Source organism: Haliotis rufescens, unplaced genomic scaffold (genome assembly GCF_023055435.1).
Source record: "Haliotis rufescens isolate VD_foot unplaced genomic scaffold, xgHalRufe1.0.p SCAF_9, whole genome shotgun sequence".
NCBI classification, from domain to species: domain Eukaryota; kingdom Metazoa; phylum Mollusca; class Gastropoda; order Lepetellida; family Haliotidae; genus Haliotis; species Haliotis rufescens.
Genome location: NW_025964383.1, coordinates 7,645,481 through 7,666,245, shown reverse-complemented (window position 1 = coordinate 7,666,245; position 20,765 = coordinate 7,645,481). Strand labels below are relative to the sequence as shown.

Below are 20,765 nucleotides of genomic sequence, written 5' to 3'. Positions count from 1 at the left end.
AACCAACAACACAGGGTTTTCTGGCACACAGCTATTTCACACCCTGGGAATACAAGCCTGTGTCCGTTTAATTGGTTTAGTAACCTGGGCCTAGATTTTCGAATCGATCTTAGCTAAGATAAATCTTAACAACTTACGTTCAAAGATAAGATATCCTCGTAAGATAAGTTAGATTTTCGAAACTATCGTAAACCTGTCGCAGATCGCTCAGAGCTACGATACCAATCGTAACTCTGAGAGAGAACTCATTTGTGTTAGAGATTGAAAAAGCGGGTGTTTCCCAGTGACATCACGGGGATTTCCCAGCTGCTGAAGATAACAACAACATAGATAAGTGACACGGAATTCATGATCACATTGTCAGGTCACATTGTTTAACATGCACATATTTGAGTGAAATTCTGTACAATCCTACATTTATCATCCAAAACTGACAGGAGATATGGCTTGGATGAGATCAAGCGATATCTACACTGTAGATATCGCTGCAATGAAATTACATCACAATGCTTTGCAGACCATTGTGACGTCACTGGTTACCATGACGTCACAATCAAATGACATCACTAATGGCTCTGCTACTGAAGCTGTTTTCAGTACTTTTTACACTGAAGACACTGCTAATTACTGTCTACAAATTGAAAAAGTTGAAAGAATGATGTTGGATGATAAATAAAATCTCACCCTCGTGTCTTTTGATATCCAATATATCAACACTCGTTGATAAAAGTGGCAAAAATCCTCGGCAAGCCTCGGAATTTTTCCACTTTTATCAACTCGTGTTGATATATTGGATATCAAAAGACACTCGGGTGAGATTCTCTATATGTCCTACATGTAGACGAGTTGTTCTTATGATAAAAGATGCCATGACTAACCGAACACAAAAAGCATTCGTGTGCCATGCAATAGCTGTTTTTAGAGCCAAAAAATGTAAATAATCAATAAGTATAGTGTTACCATATTAGCTATTAGAATGGAAATAATGTGCCAAAAGATACTTCACTATTTTCCCTTCAAATGGTCCTCTCGTGACTGCGCAGAACTTTATGATATAAATACATCGCGTACAAAGTCAAGGACGAAAGTAAGGGACGTTATTCTAAATGACAATGACGAGACCTTTGATCGAACAGCATATGCATAAGCTTGTCAAGTTTGTTTTGTTATTTAGGTTTCCAATATATTTCACGAATTAACCAAGGACTTAAATACAATATCCAGCTATAAGTATTTAGATGATGAAATTATTTTTTATCTATCTAGATCCATAGTTCTTTTCAAAATTTATAAGTGACACTAATTTTCGTTCGCAAAGAGAGATAATTTTGGAATTGTCAAGTTATGTTGTCTCATGGAACACGCTACAAGTTAACGTAACCATACATATAATGTAGTCATTTTCTAACCTTTTAAATTAAGTAGAGTTAATAAACTGATTTGTCTGATTTCATTTAAATCTGACTAAGGAGCGAAATACTTTGTAATGTGTCAAATCTATTCCAGAACGTAGCTCAATGGTGTTTGGCTTGTCTGACAGCATTGCTGAGGATCATTTACTAGTATTTGTCCGTTGACCCTAAATGTTACAATGATTTTATTGTTTGAATGGTCTCAATTATATCTCTATATTTTTTATACATAAAATGGGAAGATGTAGACTCAAATATTAAAAACACCAATATATTTTAAAACCCGTTTATTGAATGCAAAGATTATTGTGTTGAAAATGTGTATTTTATATTGATCAGTAAATTTCATTCAATAAACTTTTTTTCTGCGAACATATATTGGAATTTGCAAACCATGCTACATTTTGACGAGAACCAGAACGAGCATGGGAACACATTTTTTATTTGATTTGTCGATACGAAAGTCTGTGCTTAACTTTTACTGTCAAAATTTCAGTAAATTGTTATATTTAATTGAATACATCTATATGCCATTAATCAATGTTTTTAAAGAATGCAATTGTTCAACAGACAGTTTTTAATCATTTTTTTTCTTCAAATATTTGTCTTTCAAGATGATATAGATAACATAGGTATTGAATTTAAAACGAAACAAATGACAATTTCTTTTCAAGAAAAATATTAGATGTTGAAAACAAATATTTGATCACACGTATTTCCTTGTTAAGTCAATAAATACTACACTGTATAGTTAAAATTCAATTATTAAAACCACCCGCCCCACACGATTTTAGATGTAAAAACTTATGCGAAACCTTTATGGTTTTTTTTACATATGTAGATTGATATAATTTTATAAAATGCAAAAATAAAGACTTAAGCATTGACACAAATGCGATCAAGAAAATATAACAGTGGAACTCTGCGCTTTATGAAAACTGTACCATTGAGCAAGGTGTCTCGGGTGAATACAAAGGGAAACCACTCTCAACTAGAGTTTGAACTAAGATTAGCTCCCCCTAAACTATCAATAAGGTCACGGTCATTACTGTAGCCTGCCGACACCTTCCGTTTTTATCCTTCCCAAATTATCGAAAAGGTATGTTGTTTCACCCTTCTTCAGCATAGACTCGGATAGAAATATATTGTAAGCTATCGACTCCACAGTTATGTGGATCGCTGTCACGATTAAGAACATTTTCTACGTGAAATCCTTGATGCGTTCTTCGTGTTTTCGAAGTGTCAATTTGAATCACTCAGTTTTACAAAATGAAATTTCAATGTTTGAACGTAAAGCGGACTAATTGTTTGGCAAAATATCTATGGAAAAGTATGCCGCCATCTTGGATGAAGATAAAATAAACTTACGACAGGTATAGGGCTATCTTAGATTTACGACAAACTAAAGATATCTTAGGGCTACGATAATTTCGAAAATATGCTACGACAGCCTACGACTATTTCCTTACGATAACTTTATGATAATCTTCGAGCTACAATCGTTTTGAAAATCTAGGCCCTGTTTCTAAATGATGAGGGGCACGGGTGGCCCAGTTGTCTAAAGCACCACAATTCACTGAGCAGAAACCTATGACTGTGGGTTTGAATCCTAGTTCGCCCCGATTATGTTTCTAGGTTTGCCAGCACCATAGCCGTGCACGTTGGTATCACCGAAGTAGTAAACATGTAAGACCCCTGCGTCACTTCAGGTTATAATCCCACATTAAGCTGACACGGTGTGCTATAACTGGAATACTTTTAAAAAAGGGGGTGTTAAACCCAACTCACTCACGCACAAAATGATGACCAAAATCAATGAGTAGACGCAATGTAAGGAAGGTCAATTTCAGTAGTTAGTAGTGTTGGAGATAGTTGTTAGATCATAATTGATGATTTGATAATCCCAACCAATCGAGACCGCCTGTGTGGTTTAGTGGTAGAACGTCCACCCAAAGAGCAGAAGGTCCGGGTTCAATCCCCAGCCATGTCATATGTTAAAAGATGGTACTTGTTGTTATCCTGCCTAGCGCTCGGCATTTAGGGGCTAAAACAAGGACTGTCCGGCTGGAGTCAGTGTGGTGTGTGTGAGTAGGGTATTCATGTTAAAACTGCAGCATGATATCTCAGTGGTAGTACAAGCAGAAGAGCTGAGTATCACCTGGTATCTTGCGTTACAACACACACACACACACACACACACACACACACACACACACACACACACACACACACACACACACACACACACACACACACACACATTGCTGTATAAGTGCAATAATCTTGGATGTGACGTTCAACCCCATTTCATCTCACCATTTCACCCCGACCTATTGTGCATCAAAATTAATCGTTCAGTGCCATTTTGCTGTTTTTCAACTAGATCACACTGAACAAGAACAAACCAAAATTCTTACTTCAGCATTTTCTTCCCCCAAAGACACTGGCCTCACTCTTCCTCACATTTTCTCTATGTACAAGTTGAAAGGAACACCACTTCACCATCTCAGGAAATAAAAATATCTCCAGGTTGAGACAGAGGTGAAAATTATTTGTGTTCAATTATGGAAAATTGAGTTTGATTTCTTGGTCATTTGTACCTCCCAATCAATCTCTGATTATTTCATTCAATCGGAACACCACCAATAGCTGGTTCAGAATTTAGTTGGTAGATGAGACATACCCACAGTTTAACCTTAAAAATGATTTCTGGTTCTGGTGTAACGATTGATGTCAGATTCCACTGACCTTGAGTATTATTGACAGAATATTATTCACATAATTTATGCATACTAAGTGCTTTTCCTCTGCATAGATTTGTATAAGGTGACAAGACATACCACAGAAATGTTTATAGCTTCAAACAAGTGTTTTCTCTATCTAAATTCTCAGGGTTGTGATGTTTGACTGAACAATGATAGCGTTATCGTGTCTACAGAACGTACAGAAGCAGAGATGAGCGTGTACCCATCAATACTGTGTCTTGTAGAGTTTACTACCCCAGTACCGGCATGTTGAGTGGATGTACTAGGATTGCTACATTATTCATGAAAGTTTTACTGAAACAAATTGGGAAATAAGAATTTAATATGTATATCATATTCCCAGGATTCACTCTAGGAATTTTTTGACATGGGCCCTTTATCTGAAAATTTCAAATATTCCATAGGTAAACCCACTCTTACCCATATAGCACAATGTTAAAATGTCCAAATGTGGGCCTTTTTTTCAAATTTAGGGTCTTAAAAGAACAAGCTCTTTCTCCCCACTCCACACCCCCTGACCCACCCACCCACATACCATCTAGAATTACCCATGTATTCAGTATGTATTTAGTTACATTAATATTTCATAGTTAACATTCACTGAAAGTCCTATTTCACATGATTCTGCTGACTTGCTGGTTGTCATTGGAGCATAGCTTAGAACATACAAAAGCATGTATCAAAACTAAAGTATATTGAAAATGACAAGTGACAAATAGTGGTCTAATACAAAAAATTGTGCTAAGTGTTACTTCAGCAAACCCATTCATATCATTAGTTTGGCTTTGGGTGTGACGTCATGTGCATCTCTGTCATAACTAGATGTTCTCAGAATTTCAATAATTTTGACATGAAAATCAACAACCAATCAAAATGACTCTTTTGTTCAGCATAGATCAACATACGAAATTACACCCGTGCAGATCTGGGATAGAATAAGTCTTCAGCAACCCATGCTTGCAGTAAAAAGTGACTATGCTTGTCATAAGGGGCAACTAACAGGATTAGGTAGTCAGACTCACTGACTTGGTTGATGCATGTCATCATATCCCAATTGCATGGATCGATGCTCATATGTCAATCACTGGATTGTCTGGTCCAGACTAGATTGTTTACAGACTGCCATCATACAGCTGTAATATTGCTGAGTGCGGCATTAAACAACAAACAAAACATCCAAAATTGTAACCTTTATGTATGATAATCTGTAGATGTTGAATGGCTATCTTTATCTGTATTGTAGCATGTTGGTGATCTTTTCTTGTATTATATTTCATATGTGAAAAAAAAGAAGACTGAAAAATAAACTTCAGCTGGAAAAACTGTTTTTCTGGGTATTAAGGCAGAGGGAGTTGTATTTAAGACAAGGATGTCCTTCAAGGGTGTCCAATATTTATAATAATATTGCGGAGATGTAATACACAGACTATTCCAAGATGTCCTTTACGAGTGTTTCACAACCCAGAACCTTGATGAGTGTCCAATATTTATAATAATATTAAGGAGAACCTTGATCAGTGTCCAATATTTATAATATTATTAAGGAGAACCTTGATCAGTGTCCAATATTTATAATAATATTAAGGAGAACCTTGATCAGTGTCCAATATTTATAATAATATTATGGAGAACCTTGATCAGTGTCCAATATTTATAATAATATTAAGGAGAACCTTGATCAGTGTCCAATATTTATAATAATATTATGGAGAACCTTGATCAGTGTCCAATATTTATAATAATATTAAGGAGAACCTTGATCAGTGTCCAATATTTATAATAATATTAAGGAGAACCTTGATCAGTGTCCAATATTTATAATAATATTAAGGAGAACCTTGATCAGTGTCCAATATTTATAATAATATTAAGGAGAACCTTGATCAGTGTCCAATATTTATAATAATATTATGGAGAACCTTGATCAGTGTCCAATATTTATAATAATATTAAGGAGAACCTTGATCAGTGTCCAATATTTATAATAATATTAAGGAGAACCTTGATCAGTGTCCAATATTTATAATAATATTATGGAGAACCTTGGTCAGTGTCCAATATTTATAATAATATTATGGAGAACCTTGATGAGTGTCCAATATTTATAATAATATTATGGAGAACCTTGATCAGTGTCCAATATTTATAATAATATTAAGGAGAACCTTGATCAGTGTCCAATATTTATAATATTATTAAGGAGAACCTTGATCAGTGTCCAATATTTATAATATTATTAAGGAGAACCTTGATCAGTGTCCAAATATTTATAATAATATTAAGGAGAACCTTGATCAGTGTCCAATATTTATAATAATATTAAGGAGAACCTTGATCAGTGTCCAATATTTATAATAATATTAAGGAGAACCTTGATCAGTGTCCAATATTTATAATAATATTAAGGAGAACCTTGATCAGTGTCCAATATTTATAATAATATTAAGGAGAACCTTGATCAGTGTCCAATATTTATAATAATATTAAGGAGAACCTTGATCAGTGTCCAATATTTATAATAACATTAAGGAGAACCTTGATCAGTGTCCAATATTTATAATAATATTATGGAGAACCTTGATGAGTGTCCAATATTTATAATAATATTAAGGAGAACCTTGATCAGTGTCCAATATTTATAATAATATTAAGGAGAACCTTGATCAGTGTCCAATATTTATAATAATATTAAGGAGAACCTTGATCAGTGTCCAATATTTATAATAATATTAAGGAGAACCTTGATCAGTGTCCAATATTTATAATAATATTAAGGAGAACCTTGATCAGTGTCCAATATTTATAATAATATTAAGGAGAACCTTGATCAGTGTCCAATATTTATAATAATATTAAGGAGAACCTTGATCAGTGTCCAATATTTATAATAATATTAAGGAGAACCTTGATCAGTGTCCAATATTTATAATAATATTAAGGAGAACCTTGATCAGTGTCCAATATTTATAATAATATTATTGAGAACCTTGATCAGTGTCCAATATTTATAATAATATTAAGGAGAACCTTGATCAGTGTCCAATATTTATAATAATATTATGGAGAACCTTGATCAGTGTCCAATATTTATAATAATATTATGGAGAACCTTGATGAGTGTCCAATATTTATAATAATATTAAGGAGAACCTTGATCAGTGTCCAATATTTATAATAATATTAAGGAGAACCTTGATCAGTGTCCAATATTTATAATATTATTAAGGAGAACCTTGATCAGTGTCCAATATTTATAATAATATTATGGAGAACCTTGATCAGTGTCCAATATTTATAATAATATTAAGGAGAACCTTGATCAGTGTCCAATATTTATAATAATATTAAGGAGAACCTTGATCAGTGTCCAATATTTATAATAATATTAAGGAGAACCTTGATCAGTGTCCAATATTTATAATAATATTAAGGAGAACCTTGATCAGTGTCCAATATTTATAATAATATTAAGGAGAACCTTGATCAGTGTCCAATATTTATAATATTATTAAGGAGAACCTTGATCAGTGTCCAATATTTATAATAATATTATGGAGAACCTTGATCAGTGTCCAATATTTATAATAATATTAAGGAGAACCTTGATCAGTGTCCAATATTTATAATAATATTAAGGAGAACCTTGATCAGTGTCCAATATTTATAATAATATTAAGGAGAACCTTGATCAGTGTCCAATATTTATAATAATATTAAGGAGAACCTTGATCAGTGTCCAATATTTATAATAATATTATGGAGAACCTTGATCAGTGTCCAATATTTATAATAATATTATGGAGAACCTTGATCAGTGTCCAATATTTATAATAATATTAAGGAGAACCTTGATCAGTGTCCAATATTTATAATAATATTAAGGAGAACCTTGATCAGTGTCCAATATTTATAATAATATTAAGGAGAACCTTGATCAGTGTCCAATATTTATAATAATATTATGGAGAACCTTGATGAGTGTCCAATATTTATAATAATATTATGGAGAACCTTGATGAGTGTCCAATATTTATAATAATATTATGGAGAACCTTGATGAGTGTCCAATATTTATAATAATATTAAGGAGAACCTTGATCAGTGTCCAATATTTATAATAATATTATGGAGAACCTTGATCAGTGTCCAATATTTATAATAATATTATGGAGAACCTTGATCAGTGTCCAATATTTATAATAATATTAAGGAGAACCTTGATCAGTGTCCAATATTTATAATAATATTATGGAGAACCTTGATCAGTGTCCAATATTTATAATAATATTAAGGAGAACCTTGATCAGTGTCCAATATTTATAATAATATTATGGAGAACCTTGATGAGTGTCCAATATTTATAATAATATTATGGAGAACCTTGATCAGTGTCCAATATTTATAATATTATTAAGGAGAACCTTGATCAGTAACCCATGGTGCAACCATAATGGGGGACACCTTGAATCATTGGCGACTGTTGGCTGCTTGTTGACAACCTGGTGAATATCTGTTGATTGCTATTAAAAATAACATGATAACTTAGCACACTTCTTAAGTTAAGATAAGATGCAAGTCAATTACCTGAATGTCAAAGACAGTGACAAAGTCGCTGTTAGTCTGCTTTTAGAAAGAAATGATATTGATTATTTCCACATGATATGGCCTACAAGAGTTCCCACCCACACATGTGGTGATTATGGTCTTACAGATAAGCCATAAGATATTCATGATGTGTGTAGGTTCCAGTAAAAGTTGTACACGTAGCAGACTTCCCTGACTGCTGACGCCGTCAGTTTGCTGCTGCTGCTGGTGGTGCTGTAGCTATATGTTTAGTGACGCTGTAGCATCTTCCAACATGCACCCTTCTCAGTATCAAGGTAATTAGGTACTTTAGATGTATTGCAAAGAGAAGACATTCACTGTTTCACTTGTCAAGCTTGCTAACTGAATATTTTGTGTGAAACATGCATATGCTGATAGATTCTTAACAGATATTTACAGATAAGAGCATGTTACTTCAGCCTGTAAAATTAACTCAACAAAATGCATATTTGATGTGATATGTGCTTAAATCTTGCCAGTACTTTGAAGGTCCAAGGGGAAAAGGCATATTATATCAGTAGAAATTGAGAAGATATTTTAACAAGTTTGATTTAATTCTACCTTTAATCCTAAATGCTGTTTATTTGATATTTGTCTTCCTGACAGTATATTGAAAGGTCATTGTCATTAGCTCCAAAATCAGTATTTTTGGTTAGTGACATATAATGTACGATTGCTTCAAGATATGAACAGTCTCAGGTATCAGGTGAACATGAACATTCCAAACATGTACAAGTTCACTAAGATTGAGTGCAAAATTGAAAGAATATTGTGATAATAAGTTGTTTCATATTAAATAGTAAATTTCAATGAATAAACCTCCCCTTGGAAAAATGTGGAAAAAGAAAAGAAACGAAATTTGGACAATTTTCAGAGACTGCTTACCTTTCAACAAAATTTTACTCCAAAACAAACTTGATGACCATACTGTTTTATTTTTAACAAATGTTATATTTGGGATAACACTTTCTTAGTAAAGTACAGATTCTAGTACTTTTTTGGGTTGTGTCCCTTCTGGGATTCGAACCCAATCTGCCAGAGTGAGGCACCTAATCAGCAGCACACAAAGTCAGAGATCTAACCCACTCAGCAAGCGAGGCTTCCACAAAAAATGAAAGTCTGACAACTGGTAGTCTAGATCACGTATTTTGAGTACCCCTCTGACAAGTGTAAAAAAAGTACTAGAATCTGTACTTTACTAAGAAAGTGTTATCCCCAATATAACATTTGTTACATTTGACCACTTTCTAAATGTCATTGTGTATTCACTGTTTTATTTTGTTTGTCATATTTACATACACACATAGTTTTTATTATGTCAAATCTGACTGTATTTCTGACTGTGTCAGTAATATCTTTGACAATATGCCAGTATGTTATAATGGGTTAGTGTTGAACAAAGTGGAAAGTTGTCTGTCATGTTCATTGGTGGTTTGAAAAATTCTTTATAAAACCTACAATACCCTTTGAGAACAAAAGTCAAATTATATACAAATAGATTAAGATGTTTTAAATCTTTTTGAAAAGTTCTAAATACAATCGACTAGAATTTTCATGTGCCCATTACAGTCAAGTCTCGTTAATCCGACACTCGTTAATCCGACACTCGGCTTTATCCGACACAAATGATGGGAACCGATTGATTCAGCGCTATTTAGTCCCGTTAATCCGACATTCTCGCATTCCGACTCCGACACACCTAATTTGCAACGAATTACCGAAATCACTCATTAATCAGTCTCGTTAATCCGACACAGTGGTCAGCGTACTCCGTGGTCATCTACCCGCGAGTACACAACCCCGTGTTTTGACACGCACTGGCTGCAGAGATTAACTTTAACAATTAACACTAGATGCCGGGATCATAAAGAATTTCAAGCTTTATGATAAGAAACAAATGAAATTACACCTCGACAATGTTGATGCTGAAGAACCACCAGCCCTAGACGTCAAGCGAACAGGGGACTTTGAGAAATGTGCCTTCGAAATGTGAGAAACAGAAAACACTGACAGACTATTTTAAGTAGATGAAGCAAGTTGTTAAGACAGTAGCACTTGCATTTACACGAGGAAACACACGGTTATTATCTATCGTGAAGATGTCCGATTTTCGATCACAAATCACTTAATTTCGTTAATCCGACATACTCGTTAATCCGACACAATCATGTGCAACCAACGATGTCGGATTAACGAGACTTGACTGTACTTCATGAAATATAGTGGACATGCAAATAACATAACAAACCAAGCTTACCAAATTTCGTAATTATTTGTATTGTTTAGTCTAAATTTTTCACAGAAATTTGAATGACAATTAGTTTAAACATATTTTATTCAATTTGAAAGGGATTGGTAAACAGGCCTAACTGGCTCATGTAAATACCGCTCCCTGTTGCATCGGTACATTTGTGTTGACATAAAAACTTTGAGGTCACGAAACAATACAAATTATATTGTAGGAATACTGCATGCTTTATGTAGTAGTACAAAGTGCTTCTCATGTTATGATATGCAGGACAAGTGAAGAGGAAGGCAAGGGGAGACTCCAAGTGAAAACATCACTGACATGCTTCAATATTTGAAAAATGTCTTTCAACTATTGAGATCACTGCATCCAGTTGTTAAACGAGCAGGGACAATTTGACAATATCAAGTACCGTATTCGACGTAATAAGCGCCCTGCTCTAATAAGCGCCCACGTCGATATTTGCTGATATATTGGCTAGTGAACAAGCCCAATTTGCATCCCTTCCGATTGATCAATGTACACAAGACTTATTTATTCGGTATAATACGCACACGCATGTTATATGCACCCTTATTTATGGGCAATTAAAATCTGGAAAAATATATCTGTCGTACATAATCATTTCAGGCTGTCAGCATAAACAACGAAATTTATCTTTCAACTATGTTTTTTTCCATCAAAATAATATTCTAATAAGAGCCCCCTATTTCTAATTTTGAGAGCGCCCCGGGCGCTTATTACGTCGAATACGGTACCCTAATTTAAGTCAAAGTATATGCAATTTTAAGAAGTAGCCAATGCCTTTATAGAACCATTGCACATGCTAGAATGCTCAACATCATCCCAAATGAAGTTTCCGTTTAAAATTAATGGACAAAACGAGGGAAACGCGTAAGTGATTTTTCTCTCGAGTTATCTCCATTGTGATAGAAACTAACAATTCTAAATTTTTACTTCCGATATTCCCAATGATACCTTAACGTTTTGGTAGTTTGGTAAGGACTACAGGACTAGTGTCTATTCTGTCACTGGTTGGTGTGTGCACTCTCCTTGTATTCGTGTCAAGTATACTTAGTTTCATACATACTGTAGTAGTCCATACCAGTTTCTGCTTGCTGCATTTTGTAGTACTTAATATTACGTGTAATTCCATTATTCTGACTATCAAGGTATTTTTTGTGTAAATATTATGTATACACCTTGACTATCTTTGTTACCTGATTTCTGTGTAGGGAGAGGTATTAAAATAAGCGCTGTCTTGTTTTCCAATCCCAATTTTCTATTGAAATACAGATCAATGTGTTTAAACTAAAAATAAGCCAATATGAACCTTAAAAGTTGAATTGGATCTGTCCTTAACTCTCGGTGGCTGACAACATATTTGTATCTATGGAGTGGCATTTACTGGAACAACAGTGGAGTATACCTTCTATTATGGTAGAAACGCTTGTCAGTCTGGCTTAGTTGTCACTGAAGTTGATTGATGACATATTGCTTTGTAGATCCATATTAAATGATTCATTCATTATTTTGGGTTTGAATGGCCCATGATTGTCAACTTGATGCTGTTAACCAACTGATGATTGTGTGTAAGGACAGGGTTCCGGACTCCTCAGATCCCTGGGAATACCGTACATCGGGAAAGTTTTGCAAGCTGGAAAGTACTGTGAAAACTGTGAGCGACACATACGCGCAAAAGGGTCATGTCACAGTTATGTTAGCAGACCAACAACAAACAAGACTTGAAAGGAGGCATACTTCTTGAATTCACTTCCAGACATTGTCAAACCAGCCAGTACATGATTAAATATAACATTCCTCTCATCCTGTGTTTCCCTTATTACACAGTGTCGCTTCACGTCAAAAGCCTAATTAGTCCAACAAAGTTCTCCAACCTGCCACATCTCATCAAGTTGTTGACTAACTACAAGTAATCAAGACAGCCAGTCTATTCTCTCTGCTAAACACACCACACAAACCTCTCTTGTCAACTACAACAACATATGCATCTACAGTTTAAAACTGACACTGAGTTGCCATTCCCCATGCCTCTTGCTACCTATCCAAAAAAACACCAGCAAAAGTACATGTAGGTAGCTTTGACATTGGTAATCTTAACTAATAGGGTATCGCAAAACTTTCCCGATGCAGTTAGTGCTATTGTTAGCCACTTGCATTAATTTACTGGTGCCAAACTTTCCCGATTTACAGTATGCTTCTCCAATTTCAGCTTAATACTTGATTGAATCCTCAAGATGCCATTCTGGTGTAGAAGAGTTATTCCTAAGTGTAATGGTTATGTTGCAGTGTACAACTACCGTCCGATCCGGAATCTCCAGAAGCAGGGCATTTTCCTGTCTCCCCCTGGTACCACAATGTCAGCATTCAACACATCCACTCGACGGGAAGATGTCTCCCTGCGTCTCCGTGCTCAGTGAGTACTCTCATTACACACATTATTAGACTAACATATATTATTATATAATACATTTCTCGCCTCTCGGGTCTTGTTGATATGAGGGTCCCTTGTTTATTAGGGGGATCTCTGGCTGATGTGGGGGTCTCCGGCTGATATGGGGGTCTCTGGTTGATATTGGGGTCTCCGGCTGATATGGGGGTCTCTGGTTGATATGGGGGTCTCTGGCTGATATGGGGGTCTCTTGTTGATATGGGGGTCTCCGGCTGATATGGGGGTCTCTTGTTGATATGGGGGTCTCCGGCTGATATGGGTGTCTCTTGTTGATATGGGTGTCTCCGGCTGATATGGGGGTCTTTGGTTGAAATGGGGGTCTCTGGCTGATATTGGGGTCTCTTGTTGATATGGGTGTCTCCGGCTGATATGGGGGTCTCTGGTTGATATGGGGGTCTCTGGCTGATATGGGTGTCTCTGGTTGATATGGGGGTCTCCGGCTGATATGGGTGTCTCTGGTTGATATGGGGGTCTCCGGCTGATATTTGGGTCTCTGGTTGATATGGGGGTCTCCGGCTGATATGGGTGTCTCTGGTTGATATGGGGGTCTCTGGCTGATATGGGTGTCTCTGGTTGATATGGGGGTCTCCGGCTGATATGGGTGTCTCTGGTTGATATGGGGGTCTCCGGCTGATATTGGGGTCTCTGGTTGATATGGGGGTCTCCGGCTGATATGGGGGTCTCTGGTTGATATGGGGGTCTCTGGCTGATATGGGTGTCTCTGGTTGATATGGGGGTCTCCGGCTGATATGGGGGTCTCTTGTTGATATGGGGGTCTCTGGCTGATATGGGGGTCTCTGGTTGATATGGGGGTCTCCGGCTGATATGGGTGTCTCTGGTTGATATGGGGGTCTCCGGCTGATATTGGGGTCTCTGGTTGATATGGGGGTCTCCGGCTGATATGGGGGTCTCTTGTTGATATGGGGGTCTCTGGCTGATATGGGGGTCTCTGGTTGATATGGGGGTCTCCGGCTGATATGGGGGTCTCTGGTTGATATGGGGGTCTCTGGCTGATATGGGTGTCTCTGGTTGATATGGGGGTCTCCGGCTGATATTGGGGTCTCTTGTTGATATGGGGGTCTCCGGCTGATATGGGGGTCTCTTGTTGATATGGGGGTCTCCGGCTGATATGGGTGTCTCTGGTTGATATGGGGGTCTCCGGCTGATATTGGGGTCTCCGGCTGATATGGGGGTCTTTGGTTGATATGGGGGTCTCCGGCTGATATGGGGGTCTCTGGCTGATATGGGGGTCTCCGGCTGATATGGGGGTCTCCGGCTGATATGGGGGTCTCTGGTTGATATGGGGGTCTCCGGCTGATATGGGGGTCTCTTGTTGATATGGGGGTCTCCGGCTGATATGGGGGTCTCTGGTTGATATGGGGGTATGAAAACTGCCATATAATAACTCCTAAATATTCCAGTCATGGTGCAGAACTAACACATTATACTCTTGTACTCAGGGACTGATACATCCACCCGGTGGAGATTCCAGGTTAGAACTGACCTGTAGCAACCTATGTATATTGACTGGATCAGGGCGTCAGACTTGGTGATTTGGTTGATTGCATGTACCCCGATGGTGCAGAGCACTGCTCTTGATATCAGTCACTGGTTTGTATGGTCCAAACTCTATTATTTACAACAATATTTATAGGTTGCTGAGTGTAGCATTAAGCAACACACAGACAAGACTGATTTTGGTTTTGTTGCCAGTGTGAAGGACAAGGCATGACTCTTTTATGAGTAGGATTGTAAACTGGAGGGGAGAGGCTCGAAGGACTTATAAAACTCATTTCTCAAGGGCCTACAGTCTTAAGTATAACTCTGGAGGCATGGTTTATCTCACTTAGATGCAGACAAATATCGATCATATATGTTACATACTATTGTGCGATATCAAATACCTGTGACAATTCAACTTGTCCAATGTATAAGAAACTGCTTGGTGATGCCAAATGTTAACCATGGATGTTCAACAAGAATAACAAAACAGAGAGTTTTATTTGTTTAAAAAATTAATTTCTTTGCATTAATTCTTTGCACTGAATAATCACCAAACTTTTTATGTGGGATGTTATTTATTGAATCAGTGGTTGTGCTTGGGAGCTTTGAGAATCATATGTCAAAGTGATCACTAGTTCCTGGTTATCTAACAAGAAATACACAACACTATAGATTACAGTGTTTACAAAATGCTTACTGTAATGGGAAATATTCTGACAATTGTCCAGCCTCAGACTTGACTTAAAACTTATTATTGCCAAAGTTTTAGTTTCTTGTAATTTGAACTACCGGTAAGTTTGCTCTCTCTACCTGGATCTTCGACATTGTTGTGTTACTCGTGTCGTGTTCAAGTTCCCTTGTTCAAAGCCCAAGGCGTACAAGGTAAATAGGATTGATTGGATGCCGGAAATCTTTCGAACGTTTCACTGCGTAGGAATATTTGAACGAGAACAACTTCTATTTAATTTGGTGTTTTTTTCTGCATTCTGCTAACCAGGCCAGTTCATTTATCACAGATCTTTGTGATGTCATGTGAGTGAAATTTTTGGTCCACTAGTCCTTTTAATGATAACATAAAGTAAAACCCTTAAAGGACTCTAGGACTAGTGGCAATTTGGTGACAAAGACCGCTACATGTCTCTCTTATAACCGTGAGAGAGAGAACTTCAGAAAAAGGCTGATTGTATGTTACAATATTGCTAAACATTATTTTTTCAGATTTGTATATCACAGTTTTTGAGTAATTGGTGCCTGGAAATGAAATTTCCAAGCATGGAATACCCATTAACACCAGCAAATCTGGAAATGTTGACCTCCTAAATGAGCAGAAACATTTCAGGGGTAAAGCATTATAAATGATGTCACAGGAGCTTTTCCAAGGTCACATCTACAGATAGGCAGGTAGAGCCTTGCAGTAACCATGGCATCACAGTACATGATGTACCCAAATATCCCCTCCCGGGTGTTGTATCTGTACTATCAAGTGTCATAACATCCTCTGTGACTGTGCATGATGACTGGATTCTGGGTGATACACTCCCAGACGAATTTTGCGTTACAATTATCAAAATTCCGCGATATAATTACCAAAATTCTGGAGATAAAATTACAAAGTTTTGCTGTAAAAGCATAATCATTTCTCATTGGATTTTTAATCACTTGTATTTAGACATTATTATGCAAGATTTATACAAATACATGTGCATAGTGTGTGATACTTATTTATGGTTAGATATAAACACAGTTTCTGTAGCTGTTTCTGTTACACCACATGAACATTGAAATGTAAAAATGATACATTACAAATTTAGTTTTTTTGTGGATTCATATTTTGTATGTTTGAATCGCATGTTAAATGTTTGGGCATCATTTGAGAGCAAATTTGGATAGAAAGTTTTAAAATAATTCATTGATTAAAAAAAGGCAAATTCCGCCAATTGTCTGCAATTCTGAAGTAAGTTACATTTTCTGCAAATCTTTCCATGATCATGTAATCGCAGAATTAGTCTGGGATTTTACGGTTATGCGACGATAAGTATTAATGGATTTAGACACAACTGTCTTGTTTGTTTTCTATGCAAGCAATATGTTCAACAGCTCTATAGTCACTATTAGAGGTTAGTCAGTCACATATAGTTGCTGCAACGCATTCCTGCAGTTGAAAGCAAGTCTGAAAGTTTTTTTTCTGTTTTTTTTAATATCATATTACACTGTATTGTTTAAAACATACCTAACATGTCCGGTGGCACTTTTCAGGTCTAATTACCTGTAAGTAACTGTTTACAAATTTACCTAATTCTTTTCATTCATCATATATCTGTTGTCTTGTGTTTGTTGTCACTATGTCTTGTGAGTAAGACTTTAGCATTGCTTATGTGGAACTTTGATCTTTGCACTTGCTATGTAGCACACCTCAGATCTAGGTTCAATTCTAAACATGAGTTAGTAATATGTTTAGACAAAAAAAAAAAAAAAAAGTGTTTTGACAGTGATGGCCTCTAATGCAATGCAGAAAAATATTGTGCTTCAAATAAAATGGCAGCACCCAGTCAAGGCAATCTGATTGATAATCAAAATCTCTATTGTAATAAACGGGTCTTACTTTTCAAAGTGCATCAAATCACGTGAGCACCTTAATTAAAAACGGGGCGGTCGGGTAGCCTAGTGGTTAAAGCATTTGCTCGTCATGCCGAAGAACCAGGTTTGATTCCTGACATGGGTACAATGTGTGAAGCCCATTTCTGGTGTCCCCCGCCGTGATATTGCTGGAATATTGCTAAAAGCGGTGTTAAACCATACTCATTCACTCACTCACTCACTCACTATGTCTTGTGAGGTAGCCTTTAGCATTGCTTATGTAGAACTTTGATCTTTGCACTTGCTTTGTAGCACACCTCAGACCTAGGTTCAATTCTAAACATGAGTTAGTAATATGTTTAAACAGAAAAAAAGAAGTGTTTTGACAGTGATGGCCTCTAATGCAATGCTGAAAAATATTGTGCTTTAAACAAAATGGCAGCACCCAGTCAAGGCAATCTGATTGATAATCAAAATCTCTATTGTAATAAACGGGTCTTACTTTTCAAAGTGCATCAAATCACGTGAGCACCTTAATTAAAAACGGGGCGGTCGGGTAGCCTAGTGGTTAAAGCGTTCGCTCGTCACGCCGAAGAACCGGGTTCGATTCCCGACATGGGTACAATGTGTGAAGCCCATTTCTGGTGTCCCCCGCCGTGATATTGCTGGAATATTGCTAAAAGCGGAGTAAAACCATACTCACTCACTCACTCACTCACTTAATTAAAAATATCTAAAGATTTTGAAAATATCTTTTGACCCCGAGTTGGTGGTACATGTGCAAATTGTGCAAACCAGATGTTGATTTCGTTATGCGATTTTGATTGGACTCTGCATAGACTGGCTAGTCAAACCAAAATATGACTCCATAAATCCAGCCTAGTTCGGCAAGGGTGGAAACTGGACTTCGTTAGTCTGTTAGTGACTTGTTGATGATGTGGATCGTTCCACACAATATCCTGATTCTTTTCAGATCGCCGTCACATAGCTGGAATATTGCTGAGTGGTGTTAAACAACAAACACACTGTGACACATTGATACTTGTGCATTGCTGAAAACAGTGTCATATAGTGCCATCATTGATATTCTTACCCCATCAGAACAATAGGTTGATCTTTGGGTTGACATGGCATGCTTTCCTTCTTGGTTCTTCATTGTAAAACAGAATTGGAAAAAATAATATAATCTTCTTGGCATGACATTTTCTAGTCCCTCCTTGTGAAAGATTGCTTGTAAGTCTTAGTAAGATGCCGACCCTTTGATATTGTGAAGGGTGCCTGGGAGGAAACAAAATAACATCTAGTCTATCTTACCCCCACTGCCTCCATTCAGGGGAAAATGTGTGTAGTTTGTAGCACTGAAAAAGTATCCTGTCTCAAACAAAAGAAAAAGGCTACAAAAGAAATCTTTGTCATAGATGTATAGACCTTACCCTGGTGGTCAATGGATGAGTAGATTCAGCACAACAAATGATTAAAACAAGATGGCCCTTCTGGGTTTCCAGTATTCCAAGAAATGTCAATTCCAACACTGCTACGTACAACATGTACAAGAAATGAATAGATTTAGAAATATTCCTCTCAAGTAGCAGGTTTGATGTCACTGATTGTTATGTGATGTATGAATATTTAAAGGCAAGTACATGTATCTAATTTTATATTTTCCTGTATTTCTCAGCGACTGTTTCTGTTGTATTGTGTTCTTTGTCGTACATCTTTAATGATTTGGATGGCCTCATTGTCATTTCTCTCATTTTGTATGTAAACAATATGTTATATATCCTCTGGGTTTTTGAGCCCCTAAGAAGTATTCCTGATTATGTGTCTAATAACAATCTCAAGACTCTAAAATTAGGTCTTATCTTCTGTTAGCACTTGGATGGTCAATAACCATGTCTTGTTCATTTTAAAGTGATAATTTCCCTACACGTGAGACTCATCGATCAGGAGCCATCTTGTTACCGTAACTTTATTTTAAGCCCCTCCATTGCAGTCAAGTCAAATATAGATGTACAATATGATGAGTCACATGACATGACACACAGGAAGTTTACAAACAGCTGCCGATATATTATTAGTGCATTCCATTGTTATGAAGTAAAATTATCATCAGATCAAGTTTGATTAAAATGTGCATGAGTGAAAAGGTACGTTTTGAGGTATGTTTTCATTACTTAGTGAATATCTTACCTTGTGTAGCTTATTCGGAACAAAACTTCAGAGGCAAGTGATGAATACTTTATTGTGTTCAGTGGGCTTTGAACCGTCTACCTTGATTACATCATTAAGCAGGTGGTTATGTATTCTTTAGGGGCTCAAAAATAGGTGAGGCTTGGAAACATGTGGCATTGGGATATAAGATATATGAGACCCATCAGGAGAAAAGGGATGTTATGGGGGCTTGGATACAATTGTAATGTGACGTCATGAAAAAAGAGAGGTATGACATCATCTTACTTCTGTACAAATCGCCATGTGTGTGGAGTGTTCAAAAATAACTTGTTTCTCTCTCATTAGTTTGTAATGTAATGAAAACATTATTTCAAAACATTCCCTCATATATGTCTACTATCAATTAATCAATCAGGCATTATATCTAAAATCTGCAATCATTACATAAACAGTCATAAGTCTGAAAATGGGACTTTGCAGTCAATGAGTCCAAATATTTGATGCCACTTATCTCTGTAATAAATATGAATTGAAGCTTAAGAAATGTATTTTTGTGGTAGATACTGTAGTTTTATCATAAAGTCTAAATGTGATTTTGCATCCATAGGGTCCCTGATCTCGTGGTTAGTCACATATATACGAGGGGTAGATTGGCCCATTGGCCCGTGGCCAGTTAAATGTTTGAAGGGCTTGCTGAAATGTAAAGTAGGTGCCCCGCCTGGCTAGTCAAAATTTCACCACGTGCATATGAAATATCCACATGTAATAATTTGATCAGAAAATATTTAGGGGGATGAGGCCCTAGTTAACTGAAAGAAAGATACATATCTATCATCTCAATAGAATGAAAACCAGTTGCCATTTTGTAATGCAACAACTACAGTTTTATTGCTCATAAATCGCCATGAAATGAGACCAATGGAAGCCAATGGCACTAAAAGTGCAACCCATGCTTGCTGTAAGAGGCAACTATGCCTGTTGTAAGATGCAACTAACAGGATTGGGTGGTC

The 20,765-nt window shown here is 36.6% G+C and overlaps 1 protein-coding gene across 2 annotated transcripts in view; it reads left to right on the top strand.

Moving 5' to 3' along the window:
- Positions 1-20,765, top strand: part of LOC124124056 (zinc finger B-box domain-containing protein 1-like) — a 64,627-nt gene that overhangs the window by 3,550 nt on the left and 40,312 nt on the right. Inside the window, exons 2-3 of one of the 2 annotated variants that reach the window (XM_046487173.2) lie at positions 13,341-13,467; positions 17,263-17,274. In XM_046487173.2, the coding sequence (XP_046343129.2) occupies positions 13,409-13,467; positions 17,263-17,274 (71 nt within the window). In that variant the 5' untranslated portion in view covers positions 13,341-13,408. The remainder of the gene's footprint in view (positions 1-13,340; positions 13,468-17,262; positions 17,275-20,765) is intronic. The other variant, XM_048390720.1, reaches the window with a different exon arrangement.